This window comes from Platalea leucorodia (assembly GCF_965183815.1).
Source record: "Platalea leucorodia genome assembly, chromosome: 3".
Taxonomy (NCBI): domain Eukaryota; kingdom Metazoa; phylum Chordata; class Aves; order Pelecaniformes; family Threskiornithidae; genus Platalea; species Platalea leucorodia.
This window is the reverse complement of record NC_138825.1, coordinates 92,792,159-92,810,876: the sequence shown is the minus strand read 5'-3', so window position 1 is coordinate 92,810,876 and position 18,718 is coordinate 92,792,159. Positions and strand designations below refer to the sequence as shown.

General features: G+C 35.4%; 1 protein-coding gene across 2 annotated transcripts in view; it reads left to right on the top strand.

Moving 5' to 3' along the window:
• The window catches only part of SENP6 (SUMO specific peptidase 6), an 83,819-nt gene that overhangs the window by 32,007 nt on the left and 33,094 nt on the right, over window positions 1-18,718 (top strand). Inside the window, exons 5-8 of one of the 2 annotated variants that reach the window (XM_082305879.1) lie at window positions 4,886-4,987; window positions 9,869-9,889; window positions 14,474-14,544; window positions 16,120-16,265. In XM_082305879.1, coding sequence (XP_082162005.1) covers window positions 4,886-4,987; window positions 9,869-9,889; window positions 14,474-14,544; window positions 16,120-16,265 — 340 coding nt within the window. The remainder of the gene's footprint in view (window positions 1-4,885; window positions 4,988-9,868; window positions 9,890-14,473; window positions 14,545-16,119; window positions 16,266-18,718) is intronic. The other variant, XM_082305880.1, reaches the window with a different exon arrangement.

Below are 18,718 nucleotides of genomic sequence, written 5' to 3'. Positions count from 1 at the left end.
TAAAATTCTGCGCTTGTAATACCTCAAGTTATTGTTATTATAACCAACGTGCCATTGAATAGGGGATTGTTTGGGTATATGTAATATATGTTTGGAACAGTAACTACAGGATATTAAGTATTGTATACTAGGTTATTTTGAATAAGCTTAAGTGTCTGTCTTGAATATTTACATTTTATTAAGTTTTCAATGATGAACTTGGCTGAAAAGTCATGATTTCTAGCTAAATGTTATATTAGTGAAGACAAAAAAAGGCATGTAGACTTATATAAAAGTATTAATCTCTCCCATCCCATCACTTGTTCATATAAACCTAAACCAAAATCACTGCCTTTCCAATGTCCATTGAAACACAAAAGCAACCATTGCATTGTCTCCACAGATGTTTCAGACCTGATCAGATCAGATCCACGGATCAGACATGATCAGACATTTACAAAAAAGATTTCACTGAGCTTTTTGGTGAGAGTGCAATTACATTTTCCCTCCCTTCCTTTGACGGGAATACAGACCATGTCTTGGTTTTTGAGATAGACTAGTAGGATGTTATGTGGAACTTAAAAGTTTTTTTTTTTTTAATAAAATAGATTTAATAATGGCAGGTTTTTTTGTTATAGGTTAAAAGTTGTGCCATTGCACAGGGGTCTGTTATTTTTCAACACATTCAAGCACTTCCTTGGCAGCTCTTGCTACCTCTGAACATGGGTACTTCCTTCCATCACTTTTTAAAATTCTTTTTACATTTACATGAATTAGCACAATACTTCATTATCCTTGATTTATGCTATGCAAATGACATTTTATGTTTCAGTCTTTAATTTTTAGTACACACAACAGATTTATAAGATTATATCCAGATTTCTGGCTTGCTCTTCTTCAAATTGGCCAGTTTTTACAGAATCACCCTGGTTACTTCCATTCTGTAGGATTCTGTTCTTGAACAGAGACATAAAAATGCCTGTTACAAATCTGTCAGGACTTCTTTGCTCTGTTTTAGTAGTAAAAAAGCCCATGCATGTACATTACATTTCTTGTTTGTTTTGAGTACACCTAACAATTTAAAATAAGATTCCTCTAATCCTCTGGAAACTAGAATTTTCTTCTGTCTGACTGTGGGATTTGTAGTGAAATCCAACTTTACTACATAATTTTTCTCCCTTTTCTATTAAAGCAGTCATACTTGACTGTGTATGTGTGTGTTTTTCTTAAGTTCCAGAAAGGTATGTGGGTTTTATTTTGTTTTTAAGGTAAATAATTGCTCAGGTTTTTTTAGACAGTCTAAGCATTTAGTTCAGACAGTCTGTTACTTGGATTGGGACTGCCTTGAATTGACAAATACTACATTATAAACCTAAGACCTAGTATGATTTATAAAATTCCACTAAAAAACGGAAAATCTGTTGCATGTATGTTACTTTACTTAAAGGTCACATCACCTACTTCGAAAGTGGGCACCCACCTCCTGTCTAGTACAGAGCTGCATGCTGAACTTAAATGGAAAATATAAGTATCCACCACCTTCTTCAACCACCTTCATGAATGAGGGAATTTAGTTGGGAATAATGGATGTGTAGCCCACTGTGACTGCTGTAGACACTTGATGTTTGATTAAAACTAATACTACCAACATTATTTAACTCCTTTTCAGATTTTGGTCTCTAAGTCTGCTTGGAAATGTGATTATGCTATAAGTGATTATCTTGATTTAATAACTTAATTGTGATAGTGCTATATCTTTCATAACACATGTATTGCAACAAAATCCCCAAATCAGTAAAGGTTTGTGATCCAGTCACTGTCTGTAGTGAAGATTGGTGGTGTGTTCACTTTGACATGCAGCATGGAAGGTGCTTAATAGTTTTCCTTTCAATATTTGGACTCTGCAACTAGAGAAAATTCTGAAGGTTGATCATGCAGTTAAGTTGTTAGATTAAGTACAAGAAGATCAGATACTTCATGGGAACTCTTGAGCTGTTCATGGTGATTTTTATCACAAAGTTGAAGCCTTTTTTTCCACCTTGTCTGGGGAATAGGGATTAAAAACTCTTCAGACTGGTAGGGCTTGACTCAAATTAGTATTATTGTAGTACAATATTCCCTAAAATTCAGGGAATGAGTGATAGGAAGAAGGGATATGCAAGGACAATGAGAAGAAATTTTCCCTTTACATATCCACTTGCATGTACAAAAATTTAAACTAACCAAGAAGTTATCATCTGTTATCTGGTTAAGCAAAATCCAGTATCAAACTCTAACTTAACCCTAGTAGTTTTGTTGTTTAGTTTTTTTTTTAATCATGAGATCTTACTTTAAATATATTTTATCCTTTGCTAGTTTTCAATAACTTGTATCAAATTTCTCACATTATTAAGTCCTTTTTAGATTATTTTTTGTAATATTTTGTAAAAAAAGTTATTTGATGAACAGCAGAATTAATGTAGTCTGTAGTTGTGTCCCATGTTCCTGAAAGATCATGCTTCCACTACTTCTACATCCATACCTTTGCCCAGTGCAAGATTCATCTGTGCTTTGCCTTTTGAATCTGTGGTGTTAAGAAGTTCCTAGGATCAGCTGATAGAATGAGATAGTGTAACCTTTTCATCAGAGCCTGGACTTTAAATGATTCTGTGGTTTCTGAGATCACATCAAGGAGACATATATTGTTAATATATTGTAAGTTCTTTGAGACTTCTAGAACATTTGTTCTTTCAAGGAACTTTCTGACCATTACATCACCCTGATTTTAGTGTTGCATGTTAATTTTCTTGAAACTGTGCTGAAACTTGCAAACCCAGATTTCAGTTCGAATGTGCCCATTTTGCAACTTGCTAGGACTTCATGATTAAATTTTCTGGTGATTCTGTCTGCACTGGGTATGTTCTATTCAAAGAACAGGATTATAGAGCAGATTGTATTTTACAGCTGTCCTACTTGGAAGCATATCTGACGCCATATGAACCATTTAAGTGTGCCATCTAGAACAGTCTGCTTTGACTCAAATCTGATCACCCAGCAGGCTGCAATATTCAATTCCAGCACCTACTGGAGTTTCTCACTACTTGAGTGTGAGGCAGAAAGCAGAAGCACTGCTTAACAGTTTTTCCTGTTGTGGGGGCACAAGACTTAAGAGTTTCCCAATCATGATAGTTTGGCAAAGCTCAGATTCAACAAATAAAATGATAGAACATGAGATGTGTTTATGGACTTGCTTGCTTGTTTAAACTCCTTAAGTCTTAAACATTTGAGAAGGCATTCCTGCACTCTGCTTGTGCCTTCTTTTCTAGTATCTCTTTCAAACACATTAATCTGGAAGCCAGAGAGGATTTGAGACACCGTAAAGTATTTAGGGCAAGTAGCTGTCAGCTTTTTGTTTCTCAGGTGACAACATTAAACAGAAGGTTGACCATACTTAGTCTGGATGATGACTGACCAGCTGGAGTTGCATAGTCTTCACTTGGAAGCATGTGGGATGAATGTGTTTATTTCCAAGAGGTTGGTGTTTGAATGGGATGCTATTAGGTTAGTTTTGAGGAAATTGAACTATTAACCCAGAACATTTATGATGTTCCTAAACTTCATATTCTAGAAAGGAGAGCTTTACCATTTGGTTGGTTTTGATAAGTCTTGTTCTGTTATGTTCATGGTTATGTTATGATCTGTCAGATCATAACAGTCATCTTACGATCAGTCAGAAATGCTCTGAAAGCTTCTAATACTGACTTATGATACTCAATATAAGGCTCCCAAAAGGCTTTGTAATGCTAAACTGAAAAGAAATTTAAAAAGCAAGCTAGCAGTTTGCTTACTTTCATCTTTTGGGGGAATGTAAAGGAAATATTAGGAATTGGTTGTCAGCTTTTGGGGGAATTTTGGTAATTCATTTTTTCTCATTGTTCGTAACAGGACAAATGGCAGGAGCAAAACTTTTGCTGAATAATATTTCTGAGAAATCATTTCCATAATTTGAAACAGTTTGCATTATCAACATGCTGTCTGTTGAAAGTTGCATGTTTTTTTTAACATTTCAAATGTAGCATTGTGTGTCCTGTCACAGAAGTGTGCAGGATAATTGTTAGGGTCTAATGATCTTTGAAGGAGTACTATATTATTGATCTACCTTATCTTTATGTCAGCTTTTACCAGAGAGGATAATGGTAAGTAATCTTCTCTCCAGAATTACTTGTTTTACGTAGGAATGAGATTAAAGTGTTAAAAGGCAACAAATGAAGAAACCAAAGAAATACTAAAAGGCATTGGTGAATATACTATCTCTCTGCAGAGTCCTGCTGAAATATTTGAGCACCTGGGAATACTTCTCTTTTCTTTTTGAGATGTGTTGTGTTGTTTCAGTTACCAGCCATCTTACATGCATAAATTTGCTGTGTTTATTTTCCCTTATGAGCAATAACATGAGGGAAATTCCTGAATGTGCAATTCAGTCTGTTCATATGTTATGGCCTTTAAGTCCTATTAAAGAAATTAATACTATGCCTGAATAAAATGGAGAGATGGAAGTATAAAATGAATTATAAATGGTTATAATTCCTTAAAAAAAGCAGTGTCTTTTTGCAGTGACGGGATTGGGTAAAGGAGAGCTGGTTCACAGTGTCTTGGATGGTGATAACGTTTTAAAAAATCTTTACGTTTTCTTCCAGAAAAAAAAAATAAAATTGGGTATATTCTTATTTGTCTATTTTATTTTAGGACTGAATGTTTCTATACCTTTCAAAGTATCCTAACAAGTTGTATTATATACATGAATACTTTGTTGATTTCTGGTTTTGCATGGCTGTTATTGTAAAAGCAGGACACCACAATTTTTAGCTAAGACAGTGTACAAATACAACAGAGTCTTTTCTTAAACCATTTTTCTCTGTGTTTGCAGTGAAAATGCTCAGAATATGTCTTGTCCTGTAACTGTGGTACACGGTAGACGTTTTCACCATGCGCATGCACAGACAGCAGTAGTAAAAACAGCAGCCCAAAGGTAAGACTAAGTACATTTGTTTCTCCAGATGTTCCCATTGTAAGAAGTCCTATCTGGTTTTGTATGTAATGGTTTTCCTTATGCTATGAAGTGTTTTAAGGAAACATAAGTAATTACATGGTACATTCTTGATCTTGAGCTTTGATCTTAATTACTAAAGTTTCATAAACCTTACTATTTAGGAATTATTATTATATAATCCTAGAATTTACTAATTTTAAAGCATACTATGGCACATATTCAGTAGGAGAGCACCTGCTAATGTAAATATGTTTAGAAAATACTTTGAAATGGACAAACATAGTATGCAGTAGAAATTCACATAACTGACAACATGATGATCAAATACGAATTCACATTAACTCCGGCTTGTATAAGATCCATCTAAAGATTAAGTTATAGGTCTGTTGATCATACGTAGTCTGTAAATACAGCACAAAACATAAACTGGAACATCTAACAGAAGCAAGGTTTTGCATTTATGTAAATAATTGTTAGAATGGATGACTGGAAACTGGGGAATCTTACTTGGCTATGCTGAATTAAACTTCATTGGTTTGAAAACTTAAAACTACATCAGGCTTCTATAAATTGCAGGGTTTTTTAATTTTTTTCACAGGCTTTTCACACCCAATGTATGTCACAAACATATAAGCTAACCATTGTTTTAAGGAATTTGCTTTCAAAATTTGTCCATTCAAAGCTCTCTTTATCTATGAATTTCATGGATTTCCACCAGCCCATGAGTGCTTCATCCTGTCAGCATTTTGTAGCTGCCTTCTTCTGCCCCCTTTTTTCCTCTCTGTTTTTTAGTTTAGATTTTTTGGGGTGGTGGGATCATATGTAGGCATCATCCTCTTCTTAATCCCACTTCCCTCACTTTGATCTGCTATCTTCAGAAAAACAAAGCCCATATACTAATGTGAATGAATGACGTAATCCAAACAGGTATTAGGGTAATCTGGTATTGAAGAAACAGACTGAAAAATGGATTTTGCAGTCCTGTCCCTGAGGACCTACACCATTGTTGCCTCCTTCCATTTCAAACTGTGCTATCATCTGTAAATGAAAAATAGCATGGACATTTCCTTCCCCTTAGTAATATCAGATGCAGTAATAGGGATCTCCCTTTTCTTTACATTTCTTCCCATCATTGCAAGGCAGGGATGACTAAGGAGGATGGACAGAGCTTTTCCCACAAATTAAACGGAAAGACGTGGTTTATGTTATCAGTGTGATTTAGGCTGAACCAGCTGTGCTCTTTTCTTCTTACCTTCAGTCCTACTTTACTCTAAAAAGAGTATTTTTGTTCAGTGTTCCATTGAGGAAAGCATGGGGCATTCACGCCCTTCACTTTTTTTTTTTTTTTTTTTTTTTTTAGTTCTAAGGGATAAAATCTTGATCTGCAGTGCTAATTAAAATGATTTGAAGTAAGCAAAATCATGTGAGACTGCTCTTTCTTGGATCTCTGAATGTTGACCTTAATAATATTAGTGTACTTGATCAAGCTTTATTGTGAGATGGTTCTTTGAAACAGCCAGTCAACATGGATTCATCTTACCTAGTTAAATGCCGCAGGCTTCTTCAGCATGCAAGCAAGTCAGCTGCGGAGATTCTTCATCTTGAGGGGATGTTAGACTTGCCTGCTTGCCTTTCTCACCTATGGGACTTGCTTCTTTATAAGCCTACAATGTAACGTGGAAAAAAAAGTAGTAGTGACTTTGTATGTGTGACATGCAGAAAGAAAACTAATGCATTATGTAGGCAAGCTGAATATTGCATGAAGTAATTGGATAGTAGTCATCTTGAATGTTTCTAAATATGTTTTCTTTTAGGTTTGCTTTTATTGTAGTTCATTTACATTAATGACAGACAATTAACTCTTATGCTAAGAATATTTTTGGAGTTTCAAAGGCAGGAAATAGTCATAACAATTCCAAGCAATTCTTTGCTACTGCAGGATGTCAGAACCAGCATGACTTAATTGACTGAGGGTGAGCTTTACAGAGGAATTGTGCAAAGGATATTTAATTGCAGTATCTTTTGCCAGTTGACTCAATTGACTACTTTTTAAAAGCTTCTAAATCTGTTTCTGAGTTAGAGGATTGAAAATTAATAGAATATGGCCTCCTGACATACTTTTTTAATTAAAAAAGAAGGGGGCTTTCAAGGCTAGTTGATGTGGAAAATGTAGGTTTATGAATGAGAAGACAATAGTTGTTAGGAAAAAAATAACTAAAATAAGACTATTTAAAACTGTTCCTAGTACAAAATTCCAGTGCTTATAAAGTGGGTAATTTTTTTGGTCATATACTTTTAGTTGTGTGGAAATTTTTTTATATCTTTTTTGCTAGTTTTTACTGACATTAGACAATAGTTGAGTTTAAAAGTAATTTCAGATGGTGTCTCCTCAGAAAGGAGTATAGGCAGAAAATGTGGGTGGAAACCAAGAATAAAATTCTAGGTATATATCAAGACAACAAAAAGCTGGTAGCATGGAAATTGAGTTCTAAGGTGTTGCGTTTTTTTTCCTATACTAATTTACAGGAAATACAAAGTTGTGTTCTTTTACATTGTTTGCATTTGTAGAATTGTTTTATGGTATGGTGATCAGTAACAACATGGGGAAAATAGTTTTAACTAACCTAATATATTGCTCTTAAATATATAGTGGATTATTGAAAGGATAACCAAAAATAAAAACATGATTAAATTAGTTCTGAGTAGATTGAGTCTCTGGCACTGACGTTACAGATGCTGTTATTTATACTGGGTTCTTTGGGTGGGGATGGTGTCACATGAGGCCAATTATGAAACTCAGTTGTAATCTCTATCAAATTGAATTTGGAGCTTGTGATGTGTACTGTATTCCTCATCTCTTTCTTCAGCTTTTTGCACGTGCATGTTAATTTAAATTCTGAGTATCTGTTGCACTCGTATTTAAAATACAAGTTTCCAGTACGACAAAATTGGGCATTTCAAAATAATATTTTGATAAATATTTTTCATGTTTTTTCCAGTGGAATCTGGGGATGAAATTAAAATTTCTTCACTTTTGATACAACAGACTTTCAGATATAGCTTAGCCTAGTGTTGTAGTTGGTTCAAACTATTTTGCTTCATTTAATGGACACATAGTTCTATCTTATGCTGTTGACTGACTGTTTACTAAGACTTGGCAATGGAATAGCATGTATGTACAGCATGTCTAACAAATCTTATGCATGAGCTGCATGAAGCAATTCATAGGGACGCTGCTTGTTATAATTCCTGGATCTGTCCAGGATTCTCATTTCTTAATATTCCTGAGATGTAAAAGTGAGAATTCTTGCAAATGCATTATATTAATATGGGTTTTTAAAACAAGCAAGTGAGGCATCTAATGTAGTGACAGTGTACAGTATCATATCAGGCATTCTGGAAATTTTTTTCCTGCCTTTAAGTTTCCTTATCATGAAAACTTACAGTTCTTAACAGTGTGACTCTCTACAGCACCTGTAAACAGTTAATCCAAGTTACATATTAACTGTGCCAAGGATACAAAGATACTGGATATGGCTCCATACAGACATGGTTTGGATCTGGATTTATAAACTCAGATGTGACCCACACAAAAACAGTGTTTATTGCTTGTAAAAGCTAGCTCCAGTTGGAAGCAATTTTTCCCCACTTTCAAGCAGCATTGGCTGATTACTCCCAACCTAGTCTAAGTTGCAGTGGTCACATTCAGTTTTGAATTCCTTTTACTCTCTTCCCAGAGCACTGTGGAGATTGAATGTGTTTTCATACTGCACTCTGTAGGATTATCAGGATTACCTTCTTACCTGGTTTACTTTCAATCCTGCTGTTCCTCTGGGTGATGGAGAGCTAGAGAGAGTTTGCTTTATTCTTGTGAGTGTTCTGTTTGTGAAAAGGAAAGGAGAATGAGTTTATATTACTCTGTAATATCATTACTCTGTGTAATTTGACCGAAGTAAAACAGGAAACAGGCTGAATTTGTTCTGTTTTAGTATAGTGTTAGTGTAATGCATATACAACAGAAGTTTGTTAGGCTTTTGATATTTGGGAGGAAAAGGCACATAGATTAAAAGCTTACAGCATTCCATATTGCAAGTTTTGAAAAGGCAGGAGAGATAAAGATACTGTTTTCAAGTTGTCTTTGTGCTGCGCTTAGGTAGATCTATTTTTATATCAGTCTTGGTATACAAAGGACCTGAGTTGTGAGCACTAGCTACGTTCACTGATGTTAAAGGAGACACTTCTGAAACTAGTGGCCCTAATCCTTAAATGTTTCTGGAGACTCTTTTTAGCCAAAACCTCAGAAAGAGGCTGGGTGCTTCTGTTTATCCTTTGCTATCCAGTAGCTGATTGCCTGTGCTCTCCTAAATATTTAAGTATTGCTTTCTGAATTTTTTTCCTTAATATAAACACTTAAATATTTTTTGAGTAGTTGGAAACGAGTTGTTATGTAAATTTGCTTTGTCTTCTTTTGCATGGCGATCAGGGATTGGAAAAGAGGCTTGATCTTAATTCATGTATTATGATTCTGTCATGTCAGGTTCTACATTGCAGTGAATTAAGTGAGATGACCAGGTTGAGTTCAAAATTAATCAAATTTTACACATTGAAAAAGAGGCAAGACAATGTAGTATTTAGACCACTGACTGTTGCTGTCTGTGAAGTAGCATTTGTTTGTGTGTTTATAATTACTGTTACAAAAATGCTGTGAAAAATAATAATGCTCATTTGAAAACTAGTCCGGTGAGTGCAAGAAGCAATGAAACAGTTATAGTTTATATTTAATAACTTTTGAATTTAGTGATGTGCAACACATGTGGGGCTTTGCATCTTATGGTTTTTTTTCTTTTTTCATATTTTAAGCAATCTGGACCGAAAGGAAAGGTAAGCTTACTGTTGATGAAATGAGCATGGCAATGAGCATTAAGAAAATTAACTGAATGAGTGCTTTATCAATGCTAGTTAAAGAATATTCAATCCATTCAATCATATCTGCTCATGTGTGAGGGGGGTTCGTTGTTTTTGTTCTGGTTTTGTGGTTCACTTACTCCCTTTTACCAGTAAAGGACCTTTACATCCATCTCTAAATAATGCCATGTTAATGTGAACTTTGGGTACATTTCCACTGGAAATTTATCTATCTATTTATATATCCAATGTGAAAATAGATAAATTTTAACTTTCTCTGGAATTTAAGAATTCACTGTTAATTCTTTTCGTAGAACAGCAAACTTTGTGTAATAGCATGGTTCTGAAGCATATCTTAGTAGGGTGTTTAACAGCTTTCACTCTGTCATCTCAGCTTGGTTTGAATAGCGTTAAAGTTTTTTATTGCATTACTGTGTACGTTCTGTTCATGAAGTGTATATGTTAAAGCAATTAACAGAAAATGTATAGCAAAACCAGGCACATTGTAAAGCTCATTTCTCGCTTGTTTTGCATGTGTTTTACTGCTGTTAATATTTTGTTAGCAATATGAAATACCATCCATTTGTTTTTCTTTCTATATAGCTTAAATTTATACATTAGTGTGTTTTGTTGATAGTAATGAATTTATTGAGTTTTTGTAAATATCCTGTCTATGTAGGCGTGTTTTGGCAGTATACACTTGATCTCAGGTTGAATTGTTTAACTAGTGTATATAATGTTTAACCAAAAATGATATAAATAACACAGAAATCTAATGTAGATCTGTTCTTTGTGAATTCAGTATTTTCTAGATTTATTTCAAATTCAGTCATAAAACCAAGCCTTTGTGTTTTACTGCCTTTTGTTATTTCTTAAAAGAAATGTCAATGAGATACTCAACAGTTAGTTTTGGCCTCTAAGAAGGGATTTGATCATCCTCTCGCTGCCTGGGCTTTGAGTTCATGTATTTTTTCCTGTTTTTCTTTGTGCTGCATTTATGTTATTAGTTAACCATTCAGCTATTAATGTTTTTAATTTGGTACTGTATGTCATAGGAAGACTAGGGTTGAGTTGCATGCTGGTGATCGTGGTTTTCCCTTGGGGACACCTGCTGCTTCATAATCCAGTACTACTGGATATGTTCTTTTTTCCTTCCCTGGTTTTTGTTGCTGTCCTAGCAGGGGAAGATGATTGAGGCAGGAGCTGCTAACTTTAGTTTTAATCATTACCATCGTGATAAGTGCAGCTGCAACTCTTGACTTCCTGGGCCAAATGGGGCTAGTGAACTGCATACTAAAACCCCAGCTCTCTGTGCTGCTGCTTCTCTCTTTCAGCCTTTGACTTTTGTACTCTGCGTTTCCTATAAGAGACACTGAAGGTAAATGTCACCTCAGCAGCTTGGTGCTTCCTATCTTATCATGCTTTACTCTGTTTTTGTGTAATGATGTAGAAGCCAACAGCCTGCCTGTGGTGGTGTACCTCCAAGTAGCAGTATACAGAGGCAGAGTGAGGAAAGGCTGTTAGGAGTTGGTGCAGCCTTGCACATACATGGTATTTTTTTTATGTGGCTCATACCAGATAGCAGGTAGTTTTGAAAGCTCTGATCTAAGACAGTACTGTATCTTAAATTCCCAGATCCAGATGTTTCTTTAGGTTTAGTCCTTTCTGGCACAGACAGGAATTGTCCCCATCCTGCCCCCCCCCCCCCCCCCCCCCTTTTTTCCCCCTAGAGAAGAAATCTTAATATGAAAGTTTCACTTTGGCAGGAGGGTGTCACAGAGGTCTGTCTACCAGCTCAAGGTGAAGATAGTAAGGTCCAATTCCATCAGCAAAGGAATATGGCAGTAATCTTGAACGTGTGCTGAAAATACTAAATCAATAACACCATTCTGTCTGGGCAAAACATGTTTAGTCAAGAATGCTATACCATTTAGCTGTTAAGATGTGTCAAAAGTTCAGGACGCTGCACAGTCTAGACTACTTCGGTATTTTTGTCATGTCTGTTGCAGGAAGAGCCTGATCTTTCTTGGTCTTGCAATTAATGTTTTGCTGTTTGATGCTTTTCTACTTCTTGGGGTTGCTTTTATCAAATACTGGTCTACCTCCCTTGTACTTAAAGGTATTAAAATCATAACTGCTTATAATGGGTGAGATAAATGAGATGCCTAAAATGATTTAATCTCTGAGCATGGAGCCTTGTTCTTCAAGCAAAATCTAAATCTCATAAGAAATATTTTTAGGAAACCTAACAGGCAAAAAAAAACTTGTGTATTTTTAATATTTGCTAGGATGGCGGGAGCAGCAAGCAATATTGTGTTTCTTGTTTTTTTCTGTTTGACACAGTATATAGATAGTCTTGCATCTTGATCTGTTTAGCAGTTTGATCTCTCGTTTATTCCTTTTGAAACGGGAGACTATTAGTTTAAGTTAGGATTTAACAGCAAGAAGGCATTTGTTTTGAAGTGCTTTATGTTTTTTAATCTAAGAATTATTTTCTTTTCCAAATAGTCCTTTTAAAGATAGATGTCATGTTCAATTTAAAAAAAAACAAGTATAGTTTCCATTCTGTTTCTGCACTCATATGCAATTAAACCGCTCAGCATACTAAGTACTTTACTGGAGAAGGTATCAGTGGATCTGCAGCTGTTCAAATGGCAACAAGCATCGTGCTGAGGGGAGGGGCTTTGATTTGTCATCTGTAACAACTTTGTGGTGGTGGTGGGCTCTGCCTTTTTCTCTGTGCGTGGGGTTTTCAGGATAAGAAACTAGTAGGAGGTGCTTCAAGTTGCTGCCCTCTTGTGGGAGGGCCATTACTGTCTCTAAGAAAGCATTTTTTTTCAGATGAAATCTACAATTAAGTAGTGTTTAAAATTGTCTTTGCTTTTGTTTCTAACTCAAAGCAACTTCAAACCTGACTTTGATTTGCTAACCGAGTAAAACTGTGTTGGGAAGCCTCAGTTGACTTGGAGCTGTTTTTTGTAACTTAGGTTTGGGTGATACTGGTTCATTGTGAGCATACGAGTAAAAGTCTTATATTGTGGGAGAAGAAAGATACTCGTTTTCTGCTGGCCCTTGCATATTCTTGCGAGTGGTTGGCCATTTAATGAGTATCGAGTCTATGCTGATAACACAAAATTCAGAGAAGGGTAAATAATGCTACTGTATTCCAATTTATTGTAAAAAATTCTTTAGCAATATATGGCAAGTCTCTACATTCTGTGTTGCAATCCAGCCACACGTGTTTCCCAGTCCTTCTTTCTGCCCGAGTTTTCCTTCATGCTGCAGCCCTTCAATATAATAAAATGTGTTTATGTTTAGTAGTGGGCTAATACATTTAGAGGGCCAGATTTGGTAAGAAGTATCCCAAAGGGCATTGTAGATTAATCTCATTTCAAAGATGTTAGTTAATAATAAAATATGGGAAAACCCTGAGAAATATTACCTAGAAATGCAGAAAACGCAAAGTTTTATAATTTGATGCATTAGGAAGTGCTGTGCTGAAAGAAATAAAAACTTATGCCTAGTGCTGAAGTCTGCTTCAGCCATAGCCAAATTTTTGTCAGCTGGGTCCTCAAAATTTAGCTGTTAGTTTGAGATGTTACTGCCTACAGCTGTTTTCTTTGCCCCTTGCTGTTGATCAATGTCCTTGTAATCAGAGGTAGCAGTGACCCATTTCCAGCCCAGCGCACTTGTTTAACTTAACAATAAAAACAGTTTCTGCTGAAGTTGTTGGCAAGGCCTCCTGTGTTTCAGGTGCGTGCCATCTTCTGTTATAACAGGAATAGTAATCTACAGCTGCAGAGCAGGGTAAAACAGCTGAGAAAGAGGACTGCCACAAACAGTAACAGAGATGCAGTGAGCTTAAGGAATCTTAATCTGGTAATAGCACGATTTGATGCGCTTGTATGTAAACTGAAAATATCTTTCAGGAGACTCAAAAAATCTTGTTATAATGATTTATATTGCATTAATTTGCACAAAAATATGTGATATGTATAGTACACCAATTATACCAACATCAGTTTTATTATACGCTAATTTGTCTATATTATTATATTTCTAAAACAAATATATAGGAACTATGTCTTCTCCTGTCTTGTTCTTTTTATTTTTTGGCCACAGCAATTTTTGACCTCAGATCTCTTTCCTGTTTTGCATCTTCTCTTCTTGTTTTTTACGTTGTGGAACTTGTGGAATCTACTTTAATATTAAAATAATAGTTGTTTCTATTTTTGGATTTTAAAAGTGTCTATCTTGTACTTCATGAATGAGGAGGAGGAGATGCAGTCTTTGAAGACTTGGGTCTGAAAGTGAGAGACTCCTCAACTATTGATTACTATCAAAGGGAATTTAGATCAGAAATACTTCTAAGGCCTTTACTGTAGCTGTTCCTAGCATTCTGGTAATATTTTTTTAAGTGTACAAATAGCATGTAATAGGAGAAGTTATTTATTCATAGCTTTCAGATACATTTCAGGTTTATTTTGTTCTTGTATAATTGTGGCTAAATTACAATGGTGTCTGTCAAAAGAACAACCGTATATCTAATTTATTTTCCAGAAAAGAATACCCACCTCAGCTTCAGAAAGTAGAAGCAGACCACATTAGGTTACCACGGTCTCAAGGAGTGGGTAAGTTTTGTTTAGAGTTCTCATTTCTTTCAAGCAGAATAATTTTTTGAATACCTGCTTTGGGCAGGTGTGTTGCTAAACTTTGTGTAACCTTTAGTGTATCTATTTATATCCTTACATCATGTTATTCTAGATTTTTACAAGTTTGTGCCTGAAGGGAGGATTTTGCCCTTTTTGACAGATTTTTGCAACCTGTTCAGTCATGTTATAATTCATTTTAAATTAGGCTTCAGTTATTTTGAAAACAACTAAAATTGAGAAAATTTATAGTCATAGAACTGTTGGAGTTGGAACAGATCTCTGGAGATCATCTAGTCCAAGCCCAAGCCCCCAGCTTGTTCTTGAATTACTGACAAGGAACTTTTGTAGCACTGTTCTATGTGCAAAATGTAACTCGGTAAGTAACACTCAATATGAAGTATCTTCAGGCACCGAGGTAGTCAGTAGAAGAGCCAGCATCATCACTGCCCTGTAGCTCAACTGAAATATGCTCTTATATTATTGGTGAGGGGCCATTGATGGAGATGCAAGAGAGAGAATATAATTTGCTCTGAGGTGTGGAAATTGTGAAATGGGGAAAGAAAAATCACTGTGTTTGGTTGAGCTTTGTCAGTACGGATACAGATATAGTCTGTAAACCTGCTGTTCAGCTGCTTAGCCATCTACACTGGCCAGCTATTCTGCTCTGCCTTTTTAGGTTAATGTTAAGTAGAACTTCATCAATTCTACACAAAAGTAAGTTAACTTAGAAAAACCCCACTTATTATTGTTTCTTTTTTGAAAACAAGTCATTCTTTAGTTTTGTGATGTCTTCTAATAGTAGGATGTTTGTGAGACTATGTATATTGAAAAAGTATGTATATTGAAAAAGTGTTCATACGTGTTAAAAAAAATACAGACTTGATAAAGTTCCAGTATGGAGACTGCAATTAAACTAGGGACTGTAAATAGCACTTCAACATTGAACTGAATTAAGGCACTCTTGTACAACATACTGCACTTCCTAAAAGAAAATCTCCCTCTGTACTTTGTTCCTATACTCTTCCAGTATTTAAATGAGTGCCCCAATATAAAACAGGATATGGCAGTATAGTTCACTGTACTTGTGATGAGTCTTGTGTTGAAGGAGTAAATCCTAACTACACAGAACATTTCCAATTATTCTAACTGCGTTCACCAGCAGTCCTTTAGTGAAAATTACCATCAGCATAATCTAGCAGGTCGCCTCCTACTTTTGGTGGCGGACGCTCCATTGTAGCTGTTGTGAAGTTAGTATAGATTTTCAAGTCTGAAGCCTCCTCCAAAGATACTAAGCTACAAATTGTCACCGAGAGACGCTGAAATAGTATTAATAAAAAAAACATTTCCAAAGTTACTTTGGGGAATTTTTTCTTATTCATACAACAAATCATGAGACACTTGAAACAGTGTCTTGAAACACCCTCTCGTTGGGTGTTTAGAAAAGTGTTTATGTTTAGTTCAAGTTAGTGTATGTGAAGAAATAAGTTAATCATAATTTTAACAGCACATGAGTAGACATTTCTTACTAACATTTTCGCATTTCTTCCCTCCTAGACAGTGTAATGGAAAACACAGAAGAGTCAGAATCAGAATCAGAATCTGAAATTAAGAGAAAGGTGCAACAGAAACGTCACTGCAATTCATATCAATCTGACTTAACTCTACCTTCTGCTACAAAAAAATGCTTAACCCAGTTAAAGGTGGGTTAGATTTTAAAAACATGTAAACTTCTGTTTAACTTTAAAAGTTGATGCATATTTTAAAAACAGGAATTCAGTTCTAAAATAGGTTGATATTCTAAAAATCCTTAGAGTTGGGAGAAAGATCTACATAATTAAATTTTTAAAAAAAGTTATGATGATAGAGATATTTACATGTTAATATTGATACTAGCTATGAAATACTTATTTTCTGATTTGAACAAACAGGTGCTGCACTAGAGAGCAAAAGAACCTGTGTTTAAATGGATTAGCTGATTGATAAACCAGAAACTGATAATTTTGGTTTGCTTTCTGTAAAATAGAGGAACCATATTTTACTCTTTGACAGAAATTTTTTTTTTTTTAAAGTATCATGATTTTCTGTACTCATTATAACAATAAAGACAGGTACTGCAAAGATGCAAGTACTCCTTACTAAGCTGCTGTCTTTCTCAATGAAACTAGCACAGGTATCCAAATGGCATTCTCTCGTCTAGATGCAGCCAGCCAGGATGTTTTGTCTGGAACTTTTCTGAATATCAGACGTAAGATATTTTGGAAATTCCTGTAAGGCTCTCCATATTTCTTACCATCTCCCCAGGTTACTATGAAAGATTCATAATGCCCACATATAGGTCACACTGTATGCCTGTCAAAGCAAAGCTTCCTGTAAGGAGATCTTGGTTAAAAAAAAAAAAGAAAAAGTAGTTCTGTGATTATTATATATAATCAGCTTGTGTTTGCTCCTGTGTATTAGCAAGTAAGTCAGACTGTATGTCTTTGTTAGAATGAAACACTTGATACTACTCTTATGCATTTCCACTATATATTTAGTTAATATGATGTTACTTGGAAATTCTAATAGCCGAAGTTTTGATCTACATATGATATCTGTATAGATACGATCTATAAAAGCTAACTAATGAAGTAAGAAGGCAGTTAAAAACAAAACAAAAGGCATTACAGTACTGTGGGTTTTGTTTTAATCATTACATTGATAACTTTGTTTAAAGAAGTAAAACATTCATATGTCCTGTCAGGTAAGGGACAAAAGCAGAAAGCAAGTCTTCTAGATTGAAATGAAAGAACAAAACAATTTAAAACTAAATGGAATTTTGTCACTGCCTTGATAAAACAATTTTCAGTCTGAAGATCTAAGAAATGTGATCTTTTAATACACAGAGTTTCTTCCTTACAAATTACATGAATTAGCATGGGAGGAAAGAGAGCAGCCTCATCATTTGTGGCTGGATTGTGGTCTGTGCAGGCCATTTGCCATAACTGCTAGCTCTAACTAGAAGACTCTGTGTACATGGAGAAGTAAGGCGTGCTTTCAGCGTATTCCTGCCTATTATAAAGCCGTGGTACTGACTTCCAGAACTACCTCCTGCATTGCATACACATGGAAAGTGAGGGCTGGAGCTGCATGTAGAAGCATCAGCAGCTTAGTGTCCTTGAGGCAGACTGAGTGTAGCTGACCACGTTGCTAAAACAAGCTGTTCTCTGTCTCCCCAACAAAAAAGCAGCAGACTCGATTACATTGTTCCAGGGGTGTGATTTCATTTCCAAAGCCATCGGACAGATTTCACTTGTAAACAGTATGTAATAATTACATCTGGGACTTTTTCCCGTGCATATCTTAGAACTCTGTAAAGTTGAGAACACCAACAGTCATGAATGGAAACCAGTTACTTTTTCTCAGAGACAAGAGCTGAGTGCCTGTAGTAAAATTGTCAAGCAGTAAGCTTAAAAAAGGTGAAACCCCCATATTTTTCACACGATGTATTATGAGATTTCAAAAAGGGATTGATAAAATTTGTGAGGCTACATCATCATTAAACAGATTGATTTAAATTCAGCTGCTGATTCAGGAAATGTCTATATTGGTAATGACCTCAGGTAGGAGGATATGGCCTTCCTCTGTTCCCTGTGCTCCTAACCATCTGGCCACTGTTGAAAGTACTGCACAGGGCTAGATGAACCTTTACTCCAGTTCCATAGGGTAGTTATGATCCTGTAAGACTGTATAGTTTGTGGATACGCTTTCTGGATATAGAACAGATCTTGCTGCAGCTGAATTCACTACCACAACTCTTGGTTTTATTTTCTTTTTTTAAACGGGTTAAGAGTTTTATCCTTTATTACAGTAAAGGGATTTAACACAATGACTTGTGCATTTGTCATGAACCATATGCATTTTCACGAGTCATGAGTTGCCAAAGTGTGCAGATGATCGATAGGAGGTTTATGGGACCTCTGAACAATTCAAAAGTGTTGGTTGTGGTTTTATGCCAGAGGAATTACAGACATAACCAGCTGCTTGTCAGGCAAAGTGCAAATGGTTTTCATCTTACTAGACTATAACAGGTTGCACTTTCTAGTTGTTAAAAACATACACAATTTTTAAAGGAAGGAGGATTTTCTGCTTTAAGTGTGCTTACTGAAAAAAAAAA